This window comes from Mauremys reevesii, linkage group 1, assembly GCF_016161935.1.
Source record: "Mauremys reevesii isolate NIE-2019 linkage group 1, ASM1616193v1, whole genome shotgun sequence".
Classification (NCBI taxonomy): Eukaryota; Metazoa; Chordata; order Testudines; family Geoemydidae; genus Mauremys; species Mauremys reevesii.
Window position 1 is genome coordinate 159,727,685 of NC_052623.1, and position 17,183 is coordinate 159,744,867.

At 45.2% G+C, this 17,183-nt stretch overlaps 1 protein-coding gene across 3 annotated transcripts in view; it reads left to right on the top strand.

The window, feature by feature from the left end:
- LOC120406522 (heat shock transcription factor 2 binding protein) overlaps positions 1-17,183 on the top strand; it is a 50,887-nt gene that overhangs the window by 28,939 nt on the left and 4,765 nt on the right. For all 3 annotated transcript variants that reach the window (XM_039541434.1, XM_039541442.1, XM_039541439.1), the window contains exon 7: positions 11,628-11,731. In XM_039541434.1, coding sequence (XP_039397368.1) covers positions 11,628-11,731 — 104 coding nt within the window. The remainder of the gene's footprint in view (positions 1-11,627; positions 11,732-17,183) is intronic.

Below are 17,183 nucleotides of genomic sequence, written 5' to 3' on the forward strand. Positions count from 1 at the left end.
CTGGAGAGAACTATATAATCTAAGTAGGCCGCTGCATGCTGCCTATACAGCCACAAGATTCGGTCCGTTAGCTTCTGGAAAGTTTCTGCTGCCTCAGAGTGACCAAAAACATTTATTGGACTTGATATAGACAGTGTTGGGCTGTAGTTTGCGCACCACTGATATATACCAAAGGATGTGGAAAAAGCTGTTTTTCCCCCAGGTTCTGGCAAAGGTATTTTCCAGTACCCTTTTGTGAGCTCTGAAGTGGATATACCCGTATTGTTCCGAGTATAGGCCGCTCCTGATTATAAGCCGCACCCTTAAAGTTTGGTGCTATTTTTAAAAAAATAATTTTTTAACTTTTTTTAACAAAGAAAATACACACATTAGTAGAACAGTAAAACAGTATTTTATTTAATGAATAGGAAGACATGTACCAGTATTTTTAACACTTTTAACACGTTTGGTAGTCCTGCTTTTGATGGCATATGTTATATACTCAGAAATATTGAAAACTATTTTGTAGTTATACTGTAAATAAAGAAGGGAAAAGGAATGGACAACAAGGAGACTGATGGGAACAGTTCTCACCCTCTCCCCTGCACAACAATCAACAACATTAGCAAATGTTCTTAGGGTTAGGAATCATGGCCCCCCCCGAACTCCTGCCCCATCCAACCCCCCGCGTTCCTTGACACCTCCCCCCACCCCAGGGACCCCTGCCCCATCCAACCACCCCTTCTCTCTGTCCCCTGACAGCCCCTGGAACCCTTGCCCCTGACTGCCTCCCACCGCCCCATCCATCCCCTGATCCTTTCTAACTGCCCCACCAGGACCCTTGCCCCTATTCAATCCCCCTGTTCCCTGCCCTCTGACCCCCCCAACTCCTATCCACCCTCCCACCCCGAACTCCCCTGCCCTCTCTCCAACACCCCTCCCGGCCCCGTTACTGCGCTACCTGGATGTGGCTGGCGGCACTACAGTCCGGCCGCGGCTGGAGCCAGGAGCCCCGGGATGCTGGGCCGGAGCAGGAGTCACGCGGCCGGAGCCCAGAGCTGGAGGATGTGGCGGGAGCCAGACGGCCAGAGCCAGGTAGCTGGCCGGCCAGAGTAGGGCGGCCGAAGGGATGCGGGCCGAGCCGGGTGGCGGGGACGCGGGATGGGGACAGGCGATGCGGCGCCGGGCGGGGGGGGACGCGCGGCCGGGGCCGGCGCCGGGCAGCGCGAGGCCAGGCAGGGCCGCCCAGAGAATTCCGGGGGCCCGGGGTCTTCGGCAGGGGGGGCCCCTTCCATTCCGGGACCTGCCGCCGAAGTGTCCCGAAGACCCGCCGCGGGGCGCCCCCGCCGCTGAATTACCGCCAAAGCGGGACCCGCCGCTGAAGTGCAGCCCGGTCTTCGGCGGTAATTCGGTGGCGGGAGGCCCCGCCACGGGTCTTCGGGGCACTTCGGCGGCGGGTCCTGGAACGGAAGGGCCCCCCGCCGCCGAACTACCGCCGAAGACCGGGCTGCACTTCGGCAGCGGGTCCCGCTTGGGAGGTAACTCGCCAGTGGGGGGGTCCTTCCACCCTGGAGCGGAAGGACCCCCCCCCGCAGGCGAAGACCAGGAGCAGAAGAAGCTCCTGCGCCCGGCCCCGCAAGAGTTTTCCAGGCCCCCCAGAGCGAGTGAAGGACACCGCTCCGGAGGCCCCGAAAAACTCTCGTGGGGCCGGGGGCAAATTGCCCCCTTTGCCCCCCCCTCTGGGCGGCCCTGAGGCCGGGCGGCGGAGGCAGGTACACGGGGCTGGAGCCGGGCGGCGGGGGAGGCGGGGACGCGGACGGGGTGGAGCCGGGCGGCAGGGGAGGCGGGACGTGGCCGGCGGAGGCAGGTACGCGGCCTGGGGCCGGGTGGGGTGGGTGGGGCGGGACGCCGGGCCGGGCCGGAGCCAGGCGGCGGGGACGTGGCCGGGGCTGGAGCCGGGCGGCGCGAGGCCAGGGCCGGCGGAGGCGGGTACGCGGGGCCGGGGCTGGGCGGCGGGGGAGCGGCCGGGGTCGGAGCCGGGTGGCGGGGGAGGCAGGGACACGGCTGGGGCAGCCCAGAGCCCTCTGAGTCCCGGCCGCAGCTGGGATTTAAAGGGCTCTGGGCTCCGCACCGCGGCGGGCAGACCAGAGCCCTCTGATTCCCCGCCGCGGCTGGGATTTAAAGGGCTCTGGGCTCTCCGCCGGGCAGGCAGACCAGAGCCCTCTGATTCCCCGCCGCGGCTGGGATTTAAAGGGCTCTGGGCTCTCCGCCGGGCGGGCAGACCAGAGCCCTCTGATTCCCCGCCGCGGCTGGGATTTAAAGGGCTCTGGGCTCTCCGCCGGGCAGGCAGACCAGAGCCCTCTGATTCCCCGCCGCGGCTGGGATTTAAAGGGCTCTGGGCTCCCCGCCGGGCGGGCAGACCAGAGCCCTCTGATTCCCCGCCGCGGCTGGGATTGAAAGCGCTCTGGGCTCCCCGCTGCTGCGGGCAGACCAGAGCCCTCTGATTCCCCGCCGCGGCTGGGATTGAAAGCGCTCTGGGCTCCCCGCTGCTGCGGGCAGACCAGAGCCCTCTGATTCCCCGCCGCGGCTGGGATTTAAAGCGCTCTGGGCTCGCTGCTGTGGCGGGCAGCCCAGAGCGCTCTGATTCCCAGCCGCGGCTGGGATTTGAAGTATTTTTTTTTTCAAGATCCCGATTATAGGCCGCACCCCTAATTTAAAGACTTAAATTAGGGGGAAAAAGTGCGGCCTATACTCGGGACAATACGGTATATCTGGCAGCTCTCAGCCATTGTAATAGCTCATCCACTGTTGGCTTTGGCTATGCATTAAATTTTGAAGCCACATTGACCTTTTAAAAATCAGTGCAGAAACATGTCATGCCATCAAGTTTTGGCACTAGCACAGTACTCCTCCATTCACGGAGTGATTCTTTTACTACTCTATGCCTCCTTTGGATGTACTTGGAAAGTAGCAGTCACACAAATCCAGTCCTTTTGGCAGGAATGTTCAGTGACAGTCTAGTGGAGGTGGGCTCTCAGCCCTCCTTCTGGCAATTTCTCCTCTTTTCAGAGTCACAGGTGAAACAAACAATCCAAAGGCAGCAAAAGAAGTTAATGGCAATGTCTATACTGCCCGGATCGGTGGGCAGCAATCGATCCAGTGGGGGTCGATTTATCGCATCTAGTCTAGATGTGATAAATCGACCCCCGAGCACTTTCCTGTTGACTCCTATACTCCACTGGCATGAGAGGCGCAGGCAGAGTCATTGGGGGAGCGGCAACAGTCGACTCACTGCAGTGAAGACACCGCGGTGAGTAGATCTAAGTACGTCGAATTCAGCTACGTTATTCACATAGCTGAAGTTGCGTATCTTAGATCGATTCCCCCCCCACACACACACACCCAGTGTAGACCAAGCCAAAGAAAGGGGCCAAGAAATAAAAACATATATGCAGTTCTGACCAGGATATTGACCTCTTTCTTCAGAGAGGCCCTGGATGGGCTGTAGTCCACCTTAGAGTCCTCTGGGACTCCAGCACAAGCTATTGGATAAGTCTCTTCCTCTTATCACAGGAGATCTGTGTTTCCTTTTTGTGCAGGTAGAGGTTGCACTAGACATCAGGCCTTCCTGGGAGCTGGGAAGCATAGCACCCTGCATTCTTCCAGGGCTGTCCACTATTGAGGGGAACTTCCTCCTTTGAGGCGCCTTGTCCATTCCTGGCATGACTTGCAGGTGTTGCAGGATGGGCTACTCCAGCCCCAAGCAGCTCCCTAACTCCTTCCATGCTGGTGTGGAGTTTACACACCACGTCACAGATTCATTCATTATTTACTTTACTGGAGAGGAAATAAGTCCATTGGAAATAATATTCACAGCATCCATTCCTCAGAAATATACTAGGTGTGGTTGCAAGGCTGGTGGCTGCATACTGATTCCCCTCAGCCAATGTTGCAGGCACATCAGTGTCTCTGCAAGGTCTATCAAGCACCAGAATAATAGGCAATGTGGAGATGTGCCCATCACTGCTTTGGTAAGAGGTAGAATTGCTGGGATGAATGGTATTTAAGAGAGGCTCAGGTATTAAAGTAGGGAAAAGAACTGAGAGAAATGTAGGACTCACTCTGTATCGCTGTCCAAAATGAAAAATAATCTGTTAAAATACTATGCCTGGTTAGTTAAATAAGTAGCTTACATATGTACCAAATGTGCATTTGTCTTAGGCCAGCAAAGAGTAAATGACCTCCTGCCACCTTATTACTCACAAGCTGCTGTCATCAACATTGGTAAAGGGGTGTCTGTAAAGAAGTCCTGTGAGACGAATGAATCTATGATGCTATGAAATATTGTAAAGAAAAGACTATGATACACAATCCAAAAAGGGGAAAAGTCAGACTTTCCAGTAAATGAAGAAATGAAACACATTAACATTCTTTGCCATTTTCTGAGCAATATTACTAATTAATCGAAGCAAGGTGTACCTGGCAGGTATGAAATTCAGCTTGTCTTAGACATATGTATATGGTGCTTGGATACAATAGGGATTGGGAGCCTTAATATGGTGATTGTGAATATTATGATATCCAAAATTAATAAGATAAATATTATTGATGTGAATAATCTTTGATTCATGTGTGCAGTATTTTATTTTAGTAGATATTTGAATGTTGATCTGTGAAAAAGCATAAATATTGAATGACGATGTTGTTAATGATTTGTTATTTATGTATATCATTACAGAGTGCCTTAGCATTACGTAATGTCTATCATGCTGTTTCCCAAGCGTAGGATTTGGAAGTCAACCTTTAAAATAGGATAGCCAACTTTAATATTATTTGATATTTTTCTGAATGCCCCAATTTCTGGAGTCATATGCTTATGTGAGAATCACAACTTTCATTTTTTTAAAATGCAAGTTTCTGGCCCTCATGATTTCAGAGAAAAGCTTGAAAATGTGACCTCTAAAGCAGTTGTTCTCAAACTTTTGTACTGGTGACACAGCAAGCCTCTGAGTGCGACCCTCCCTTATAATGATATTAAAAAGTGTTTTTAATTTAACACCATTATAAATGCTGGGGGCAAAGCGGGGTTTGGGGTGAAGGCTGACAACTCACAACCCCCCGCATAATAACCTCATGACCCCCTGAGGGGTCACAACCCCCAGTTTGAGAACCCCGGCTCACAATCCATAAGGCAAATAAAAAGAGCCCAGACTTCTACAAATCTCTTGATTGTTAAGGCAATCTTATGAGTTTTGAGGGCTGGCTCTTGATTTTTGAACACTTGGCAATATTGTCATCATCAGTGTTTGAAGGGCTTCCTTTCGTAAATGAGTTTAAAAAATAAGTTCTTTATTGTAAAGACAACTAAAGCTGATTGCCAAACAGTTTCTCATGGTGGTGTAATCTCCAGCTACCTTGCAACAGCCATTTGAAAACATGTGCAAGTCAATCCTACAGACAAACCAAAGACTCAACAGGGGACATCTAGTTTGTAGAATATCAGTATATAAAGTCCATCCAACTGGGTTAGCATATAACCTAGAAGAGGCACTGCACAAATTAATTTTACAGCAGTGCTACAATAAATTTTACAGTATCTTACATAATGCAGTGATAATCTTTGATCCTATTTATATTCCTTGAAACCTGGCTCTTGGGTTAGAGAGACTAGGTTTGATAGTCAAACTTGTAAGGCCTGCATGGCTACCAGGTTGTCACACAATTTATTTTTAAGAAATCACGACAAGTAAAAGCCGTAGAAACAAGTGTGAGTCCAGATTCCGAAATCAAATGACATCTTTTCTACTGACCAGAGGAAATGCTGATTTGAAACATTTTGGGGTTTTTTTTTCAACTAATTACTTTATAAATAAGTGTAGCTACTTCAAAGATGTGATGACTGAGTTATGCATTTCCAATTTTTGTTACTTGGAGGGTTGGGGGAAATAACAAAAATAAGAGTGAGAGGAATATACTGTATGTACTCATTCATTAGCCCTTTCATTTATAAGCTGAACCCCCCCCAAGATGGATAAGGAAAAATAGCAAAAACTGTATGACCCTTTCATAAGCCGACTCTATATTTCAAGGGTTGGAAAACTTTGGCTCCCAGCCTGTCAGGGTAAGCCGCTGGAGGGTCGGGGCATTTTGTTTACCTGGAGCATCTGCAGGCATGGAGCCCCTCAGCTCCCTGTGGCCACAGTTCGCCATTCCCAGCCAATGGGAACGGCGAACCGTGGCTATAGGGTGCTGAGGGGCTCCATGCCTGCAGATGCTCCAGGTAAACAAAATGACAGTGTATTAGATATTCAATTCAATGATTCCATAGAGCAGAGATCAGCAACCTTTGGCATGCGGCTTGCCAGAGTAAGTACCCTGGCGGGCCGGGACAGTTTGTTTACCTGCCGCGTCCTCAGGTTCAGCCGATCGCAGCTCCCACCGGCCGTGGTTCGCTGCTCTAGGCCAATGGGGGCTGTGGGAAGCGGCGCGAGCCGAGGGATGTGCTGGCAACTGCTTCCCGCAGCCCCCATTGGCCTGGGACGGCGAACCGCGGCCAGTGGGAGCCGCGATCGGCTGAATCTGCAGACGAGGCAGGTAAACAAGCCCCACCAGAGTGCTTACCCTGATGAGCCATGAGCCAAAGGTTGCCGATCCCTGCCATAGAGTTTTAAATCATCAAATTTTGGTGTAGACCTGTTTATAAGCTGACCCCCACTCTTTGATGCGTCACTTTTTTACCAAAAATATTCAGCTTATGAACAAGTATATACGGTAATAATATGGAGAAGGGCAAAGGAAAAACTGTGTTTATATAGAGAGAATATAAAGGAGCAGTAGAGCTGAAAGTGGCATAAAGAGCCAAGGAGTTTTTCCACATTATGGTGGTGTTAATAATATATTATTACTTTGGGCTTAGATCTTCAGAGTGGCTAGCAAAATGGGTTTAAATCTCAGAAACTTTCTTCTTCTCCCCACAACATTCATTTTTAGCTCACCACAACCAGTCCCTCAGCTCCACACAAAACAAACAAGTGAAAGAAAAATACAAACTAGCAGTGTCCTTTTACGTAATTTTTAATCTGTTTGACATTTCCATTGAGGAACAGATTGAAAGACCATGTCCAAAGATATTAACCTTTTCTGTTGGAAATGGTTATTTTATTTATTGTTTTTATTTTGGCTGATCATGCATAGTTAGAGGTATTCACATTTCATTACTAAAGGCTAAATTTTGCTGCCCAAATAAGGGCCGTGGAATCTCTATGAGGCGTGAGGTGCACATGGGTCATGAATGCTGCAGAGCACAGCTCCATAGCAGCATCCACAGCTTGCTATGGGCCATGACCACAATAGAGTCACTGGTCCAGGGGTAAAATTTTTAAAAGTGGCTAAGCAATTTAGGAGCCTAAGTCCCATTTTTAAAGTCATTCCGGGGTTTAGAAGCCTAAGTCTAATTGAAAGTGCATGAAAGTTAGGCTCCTAAGCACCTAAATCAGTTCTGAAAATGAGACATAGACTCCTAACACTCCTAGGAACGTTACAGTTTTTTTACCCTAGCTCTCCGTGTAGAAGTTGCACAGTAAAATGCAAACTTACTGCAACCTGAGACTACAGTAGCAGCCATGAAGGGTCTGGTTGATGGCTCCATAGCCTGCCTCCCAGATTGGGGAAGAAGATTCTAATCCACTCCCTACTTCCTCAAAGCTCCCTTGCACACAAACCATGGACACAGGCTGTGGGCATGTACTGGGATTTGTTCCATGAGTGTAGGGCAAGTCCCCCAAAAGCAAGATTTTATTTGTTAGCTTTTCCATTATCATTTATTAAGACTTTAGCACCTTCCATGAAAGGATCTCTTGAAATGTAAAGTATCACTATTAATCACAGCATGTCATAAGATCCAGTAATTAACCTTTCTTCCCCATAGCATCCTCCAACATTCTCAATTCCTAGAGAAAAGAGAGAGTGAAAAGAAACTAAAAAGGGGAGAGAACTTAAAAAACAACTATCAGCATCAGAATACAACTATTTTTTCAATCACTTCAAAGCTTCCTGGCTAGGAGTTTGCAGTACACTAGTGGCCTAGTTTTTAGAGATGCTGAATGCTGTCTCTCATTGACTTCAGTGGTTTTGTGTGCGCTCAACACCTTTGAATATTTAGGTCATAAACCTGTTGGAAATGATTGAGAAACAAAAGTAAAGAGAAACAAAATCAGAATAAATTGACATTAAGCTATTCAGAGTATTGCTAGTTAAGAAAAAAAGTTCATAAAACTTTTCATCTTAGAATACATACAGAAATCTTTATCACGTGGCAAGTGTGGAAGGCAATGTAATAACAAACATCAGATATTCTATTTAGCTCAGCAAAGAGTGCAACAAACATTTAGTGGCAATACAATCTCTACATTGAGTATTATCAGTAGTTTTTGACAGCTTTGAAGAAATATGATCTTTCCTGTGCCCTGGGTTCCCCAAAAGGTTCAGAACTACTTAAAATAACTTCCGTATTTGGTCTTATTTCTGAATAACTTGTATAATACGGGCATCACATTTCTATCCAGCATGAATTTTATTTTATCTTATAACATTGCATTAGCAGTCTTACAGTTAAAGCTGAGATGGCACCTTTATACTAATCACTTTTTCAGTGGCTTTCAGCATTTTCAACTTACTGAAATTTATTGAAATTTCTCCTGCTTATCTCTTCTGAAAGTGGACCTTTCTGGGAGAAATTCGGTGGCTTAGTCAGATACAGTAAGCATTCATATTATGTGAACATGGGTGGATCGGGGAATATGTTTTTCAACTATGAGGAAAAGTTGAGAATTTTAGTTTGTTTTATGAATTAAATTGGTCACGGATGTATTTTTAAAAGATGACTAGGGACGTTGCTACATTAGGAAGACAAATTATGAAATACAGGTTTTGAGGTTTTGAAAATATATGACTGAGCAGAGCACTTACGGAGTGTTTGCGTTTTCATTCTGCTGCATAAACATTAAATGTAATTTGACTTTAAAAATGTGTGTGTGATGCCACATCCGATTTTTTGATATCTAAATAAAAGATGTTTTTTCTAACTGCTAGTCCCAGAGATGCAACCTGTGATCCGAAAGCTAAGCTGGGTTCTTTCCTTTTCAGACATCAACACCAAAAATAAAAAGGCCAACAGAAGCCTTCAGTTACATCCTATGAAAACCCACTGAAGGCTTGTGGGGTTGCACAGGTGTTAAGGTATTTGGAGGCAGTGAAGTTATGCAGGTATAACTGAGAGCATCATTTGGTTGCATCATCTTTGTGACTGCTGGTGATGTGTGCAAAGGCAAGAGTGTGTTTTGACTCAGATGCAGATTGAATTTGCAGGGCTGGCAATTAAAAAAAAAATCTTTTTACCTGTAGACTGAGCAAATTTGATGTGGAATCCATGAGGCACAAAGGACCCATGATGAAATTTAAGAGTCAAAAATACGTTTTTCACAGTATAGCCACCGTTTAAGGACCAAATTATCTGGCCCTATGTGAATGCGAAGGTGTTTGGGGGAGCACATAGAGACACTGACAGGGACAGTACTATATGGCTGGTGGGTGCAAGTACTGGACTAGGCTGGCACTGTCAGGAACGATCCTCTCTGAGCTGGTGAAGGACTCCTAAACACATTTCAGATGGTGGCAGAACAGTGGCTTCCTTCTCAGTTCCCCTGTACAGGAACGGATGAGTTCCCATCTGTCACATTATGGGAGTCGTGTTAAGTTGTACTTGCAGGGGCCCTGGGTAGATGCTTGAAAAAGGATGGTTTAAGTCGTTTCCATATGCCAGGGACAGATTCTGTGCTGTACTTTCCGGGAGGTGCAGCCCAGGGGGCAGTGGTAGCTTTACATCACCGTTGCATCCTCTGGCTTCTGGGCTGCTGCCAGGGCCATTTCAGCCCCTGGTATAAATTAGAGCAGCCCTGCAGCAGTCCAGAATCCCTTGGAGTACTCTGCACTGTGGGTATGTCCCCTCCCTCCATATCTGCCCTGGTGCAGGCCCTATGCTAGGGCTGATGAGGGAGGCTGCATAAGTCCTATGCTGCTCCTATTTTAGGGGACTTCTCCGACCTCTTGCAAGTCCTATATGTTGCCAGAACTGGGGCCAGAATCGTTCCCTTCACTCTTGACATTTGGATTGGCAGTCAGCTGAGAATACAGCACGCTCAAGGCTTGTTGCTTTTCTGTGGCTGCAACAGTTACTCTTACTGGCTTATATATGTTGGGCCTGAATTTTGCCTGGCTTCTTCATGCCTAAGCAAGGGTGAACAGGGCAACAAGAAGTGTGTCTTCTCCCATAATTCCCCCTTGCCTCCTGCACAGACGGCAGACACACAGTCCTTATGAGACCCTTCAGCACAAAGACTACTAGAGTCCAGTGCCGTTGCTGGCACTAGACTTAGTGTGGGATGAAAAAAAGATGGATGTGGCCACAACCGCCAGTGGAGTTGGCTCTGTTTGGTGGCAGAGGATACCATTGTGCCTTCTTTAAGGGTGGCACTCCAGGAGGCATTGGGCCTGCTTGCGATAATTTCATGGTCCCACTGGCTATTAAGACACATTGTTTGGCAAAGAGTAAAAATTTTATTAAGATGATGTTTAAAAAAGTGAACGGTACAGAGTTTAAGTGTAGAAGTTTCAGGTTATCAGCGAATAACGTACAGATTATCAAGGGGTGTGAAGTTCAATTTAAGATCAGATGGCATAAGGAATACATCATCTGTAATATACTACAATGGAGTCTCACCTTTTCTCTCTCAATAACCTCTCTGTCGGATTTTATTTTAGAGTGTGCTTCACCTGTGGCCTGATCCTTTAAAGTGTTGCGTAACCTCAGCTCCCACTGAAGTCAGGGTGCTCAGTACCTCTTAGATTCGGGACATCTCCTTTATCAGGATGTCTTCCAGAGGACAGATTTAACCTAATAAGAAGAATGATTGACTGCTGCTTTAATTGGTATAGAATTAGCATAAACTTTGTTTGACAGGGACATGAGGGGCCAGTGTCAGATGATTAAGAGATGCATAGCTAGGTATTAAAGTTGTGAAATTCTAAGCTGCTGTCTTTTTTTTAAATACAGAAGTTGTCAAAGATCAAAAGAAGAATGAATGAAATGCAGCAAATTTCATTTAGTTCTTTTGATTCAGTATAGTAATTGTTATAAAATCTTTGCAGCCTTTTATATTTTTTTAAGTGGCCCTTTCATTTGTTGAGACAAGCAGCTTAATCAGGATGATAGGCTGCCTTCTGGGGAGTCCCAGTTAAGAGGATTTTGTTGCATATGGTGAGTGATCATGTAAGGCCAAATCCTGCTTGCCCTACTCATGTGACTAGTCCCATTCAGTTCAGAGGAATTTAAATGCTGTCAAATTGGCTGACTTTTACATGATTAATATATTTTGATTTATAAATTTAAATAAAATCTCTCACATTGTTGCATTCATGTAGCTATATGTATATAACATGACATAAGTACATATCTTTGTATCCTATATATTGAGTTTGAAATATGCATCAGGATCTAGCCATCTGTAGATGCTCATTGTAAGTATTGGATGCAGTTATTGTAATGATGCAGTTTAAGATGCAATTTAATCACCTTTTTAATTTTATTTTAGGCTAATGCTGATGTCACTGTACAATGTGAGCATCAACTTGAAAGGCTTGAAGTATATTAGTGAAAGTCCAGGTTTTATTCCATTACTTTGGTGGCTATTGAACGGTAAGATTGTTACAACAGTTCAAATTATGGACTTTTTGATAATAGCTGTGGATAGATACAGATAATAGCTGAGTAGAAATTCAGATCTGTGACCTTGTTCTATTTAAATTTTATGAGCTAATAAAGGTCCAAAGAGAGGGAAATAACTGAAGGGATGAATATAAGTATTTCTATCAATGATACTAGTGTATAACATTCAATTCATGTAAGAGTTATTGATGGCAGTATCCCAATGGGGGGAGGGGAGAAATCTGATAAAGCAAATGGAAGACAGCCACCTGTACTTGCATCTATGCACTTAAAAATAATATCTCTGATCTATGAGACACTATAAAAATGTAACTGCTGAAAAGTATGTAGGGTAAGGTCAAGCTTAGTCTTTGATCTTGAAACAAATTAACCTTTGCAACTAAATGCATCCCTGGTGTGAGTCCCATTGATAAGATCTAGCATGGTCTAGTCAGTGGATGGAGCATTGGATTGAAAGTCAGGAGATTTAGGTTATATTCCCAGCTCTGCCACTTGTGTGACCTCATGTAAGTAAATTCTCCTCTGTGTTGGTTTCTCTTCTCACGTGTCTTTTCTGTTTAGACTAAGCTCTTCAGCACTTGGTTTGTCTCTGTGTTTGTACAGTGCCTAGTGCAGCAGGGCTATTGTAGTACAAATAATAATAATAGAAGTTAATGGGAGTTGCACCTGCTGTTGCAAGGATCAGATTGACACTTGGAGTTGTTTGATCTATGATATTTCAATTAACTTAGGGATTTCCTATATGCCACATGGCTCTTGCATATATTTTTATGTACAAATTATGTACTCAGGCTCATTATCAAATAACTTTTTCTTCAAAGGATCACAGTTAATTAAACCTCACAACACGCCTGTAAAATATCATACCCATTTTATAGATTTATACATAGCTGGGGGAGATGAATCGCTCAGTGGAGGAACCTCAGTAAATGGTCTTTTGCCATACAGGGAGCTGGACTCAATGACCTTTCAAGGTCCCTTCCAGTTCTAGGGGATGGGTATATCTCTAATTATTATTAATTAGAAACCTTACACACATTGCTCCACTTTTTCTTCTTTATGACAAACTAATATTTAGGTCGTTATTCTAACAAAAATAAGGTGACTGAAGCTCCCAAATGCCCCATTCAAAAGACCTTGATGGAATAAGTTAAACTTGTTTGGAGCTAGATAGTTGATGTGATTTTATTTTTTAATTAAAGCGCTTACGGTCACATAAGCAGACAAAGATAGACAATTGATAGTATTTAATTTGCAATTGTTGATGGAAAAAGAGGGTGAGATGCTGTTGTGCGTTCGAAAGGTGTCTCTCATCTGTGTGTGGAGTGAGGAAAAAAGACTTATATAATACCTTTACTTTCTGAAGCTGAAATTCTTAAATTCTGAGAAAGGACAAGGATTCCTAGGCAGTGTGCATCTGCCAGTTCAGATTCCTGAGTGCTGGGAAGGCCTGCTTCCAGTTGACAGAGATGGCGGAGTAGTTTGTGCAACTGGACCCACAGTACTGAACAGAGGATGAGCCCAGGATCTACCCTCACTCCCATCATCTTCCTGAGCGGAAGGTCCAGGCAGTTTTTTCTGCGCTCAGGGATTTCTTCACCTTTTCAAATTGCCTTAGCTGTTTTGTTATTTCATTTCTCTCTTTTCCCCGCTTCCTCCTTCCTTCCACTGCTTGCAGGGCCCAGCCTCCTCAACCCTTGTTGGCCAGGACCCATGACTTCAGAGACATCAAGCACCCCAGCCCTGCCTGTTTCTTTTTCCACACAGTTCTTAGCAAGTGGCTGGAGCACTAGTTTATATAGTCTCAGGGTTACCCTGTTTGTGCTGCAGTAATGGAGGAGACTCCTGCAAAGAGCAGACTGGGTAAAGGTATAGTCCCTGTGATGCCTGGACTTTCCACAGCTCCTCAAACTCTCTCTCAAGGCCTTCAGAGTTCCCCTCAGAGTCATCCTCGGACTCTTCTGCCACTGCCCTTACAGGCTCTTCTGATACTTTTCACCCTCTCCACCCTGCAAGTGCCTATGACCTGGAATTTCAAAGTGTTTATGAATTTATATCTCTGCTTTCAGCTTTCTGTGACATGCCTAATTACACTCCTTACCAGCCCTCCCCGAGCTTGTCAGTCCTGATCCAATCCCTTTAGGAGGAAGTCTAAACAAGAATATTCCTTCCACGAAAGAGGAGTGAGCAAAAATATTCAATTTAATTCAAAGAAGGCTTTTTTTTTCTCCTGCCACTATTTTTTCACTTGAAGGAAAGAGAGATTTCTTCTTTCCTGTCTGACTCTAGGAGACTTTTTCAAGATAGCAAAACTGATGAACTGATTCCTATTGTCATTAAATCCTTGGATATTAAGAGGAAGAGATCCCGAATAGATGAAAAATCTTTAGGAAGGGCTGGGTCTCCCTATCCCAATGTCTTTAGAAAATGGAGATGATGCCAAATGGCCTTTCTCACAACAGAAAACAATTGTATTAGCTGTGTCTGTACTAGACTATATAAATTACAAGAGGAAAAAAGCTAACATTTGACACACCTGCTGAAGTTAATGCTTCTCCTTCTCAGCTTGTTTTTGTACAAAAGTAATCCCTGTGAAACAGTGCAATCCCAAAGGATCCAGTGGATAAGCAGTATTGACCATAATCTGAAAAAGGAACAAATCCTCAAGTATAGCTTTGAAAGCTTCTGTGGTCACATGGGCATCACTCACAAATCTCTAGGGGGTAGAAAGGGCAGCCCCAAGCCTAAATGAATTAAGTAGCTCAAGTTTCTTTGTTTGTGTTGCAGGTAGGTTCTCTCCTCATGTTCTCCCATCTCAGGGAGAACAGTTTGTCTACAGTCATGGGAGGCTGACACCCTCTTGAGGACCTGTGTGATATAAGCGATTTTCAAGGGCCAGTGTCTCCATGGTGTTGTCCTGGATAATGCTATTATATTATCTGCAGATATAAAGAAGCTCCATCTTTCTCAGCAACATACATTTCCTTTCTGATACAAAGCCTTTTGAGACTCTTCTGATTTCTTAGTGCTTCATTCCTCTGAATACAACAGGTATGTCTCATCTTCTCTCTTACAAAGTGCTAGACCAAGAATACCTTCCTCTGTTAATCACCACATTAAGCATCAAGGAGAAGCAGTTGGCCCAAGCGTTACTGATTGGGAGTAGACTCAGATTTGCCACTTCTCCTGGGCTAAAAACAATTACAAGAAAAGGGAATTCATTGGGCTATTCTCTGTGTGACGGGGCACGACTCACCACTGCGGTGCCTCCTGCTGACTGTCCAAGGAATTAGCTGGTGGTTGCCAGTGCGCCCTCCTCAGGTGGTGTCTTGCACATCATCATTCCTGTTTCCTCCCCAGGACTCACATCCTCTTCTGGACACAGCCCTCCGGCTGTCCTCACGCAGTTCTTTCCCCTCTTTTGGGGACCAACAGTCCTCAGTCCAACCACTTGCCTCAGTGGCAATCTACAGTTCAGGTTCTAGCCACTCATCTCAGTGGCAGACTGCAGTCTGTGCACGGGCCACTTTCCTCAGTGGCCAGTAGGGGCAAAAGGGAGGGGAGTCTGGGCCAGTTTCCTCCTCCAGGCCCCAACTCAGGTAACCTATAGCCAACAGCCATGTACTGCCCCTCCTCCAACTCCACCGTCTCCTTCCATGGGCCACTTCCCCGCAGCCCTAGCACCTCCTCTGCCCTTGTATTAGGGCCTTAATTTGGCAGCCATCAGCCTGGAGCTTTCTCATACTCTACTGACCCAACCCAGCACTGGTCTGTCCATGGTCCTTCTCCCTCACCTTTCAGCAAGTGACTGTCACCTCCTCTGCTCAGCCCCTTCTTATATGGGTCAGCCTTGCCCTGATTGGCTCCTCCAATAAACCTTCCCCTAATTGGCTGGCACTACAAGCCTTTTCCTTATTGGCTGCCTCCCGCACAGCCTCCCCAAGGTTGCTTTAAAACCCCTTACATACCAGTGAGGGGTAACTGCTCCATCACACTCTGGTATTCCCCTTCATTCTTATCTCTTTCTTTATGACTGCTTTTCTTTTTTTGAACACAGCCAAAAGTTTGGTGCTGTTGAATTTGGACTCAGAGGTGTTACAGAATTTGGAGGGATTATTGCTGCGCCATATTCCCCTCAGCTCTAAGGAAATTACTCAGGTATTTCATAAAACAAATGAGGGCAGGAAGCTCTTGAGTGTTCTTAGAGCTCTCGTCTCTCAATTTTCTCCTGAAGCTATCACAGTTCCATTTGAAAACTTTTATTGTTGATCCAAGAAGTTTCTGCAAATGACTATCTCTATAGATGTCAGCTAAACATACCTTCATGTTCCTAATACTCCCTGCCATCTTCAGTATTTGCTTTTCATGACTTGATCCTAAACATTTCCAGTATATAGATTTTCTGTTTGGATTGTCTGTGTGTCTCAGAATTTTTTGAAGATCCAGGTCCTTTTCATGGTAACACCTCTTTTAGAAGTCATCTTGGTTTTCTATTAGCTCTTATTAATCAAATCCTCTAATTCTTAGATTCTCTAATTCTCACAGTAGCCAACTCTCAAACAGTTCAAATTCTTCAGACTTTGAAATGAGTTTTCAGAAGAGTGCCTTTATCCACTTCAGGACTGCATTCATCTCAGCACTCATTTAATGACTAAGTCTTCATCCTCATGCCTAAAAACAAATTCCTCCAAATCAAGTCTCTCATGAGTAGCACAGTGAATTTATATTTGTCTTTATTTATAAGAAATCTTAAAGGGTTCTAAACTTAATCTGATAAATATATTTTAGTGTTTCAGTCGACCATCAGTATAAGAAATAATTTGCCTTTTCTTCATTGTTCTGTTAGTTGTATTGTGATAGTGCTCAGAGTTCCCGGCCGTGATCGAAGTCTCAGTGTGTGCTAGGTACTGTACTTAAGATTTTACTTAAACAGCTGCCCAGCAGAGGTACACGTACAGTGCATCACTTTTCCATGTGAAAGACCTCTGGACTCTCACTTCCATGTCCAGTGAATAATCAGGCATGTTGTGGAGGAGATGGGCCAAATTCTCAGCTCTGATGTGAATCTAAAGTAGCACTATTAGCTTTAATGGATTTACAGGTGGAAACTAGGTTGCTGACTGGCTGATCTCCTCAGATAGCAATGAGAACAGTCCCCTGACAAAAGGGCAGATTGAACTGACATGAGTTATACAGGAACTAGAGTTAAAAAAAAGAGAATATAAAAGGGTATGTTACACAGAAAAAGCAGACTTTCAATATTAGGACTTGTTGCAGCATAGCTCATTCTTTGTGAATGCTTTCTGTGTTAGCATTTTCCCCACTGCAGATACTTTGTTTATTAAGTCTCCTCTTATCTCTTTGGCCCTATCAACAGTAGGGTCATTTTTCAAAATCTCTCTGCTACTGCCGACACTGGTTC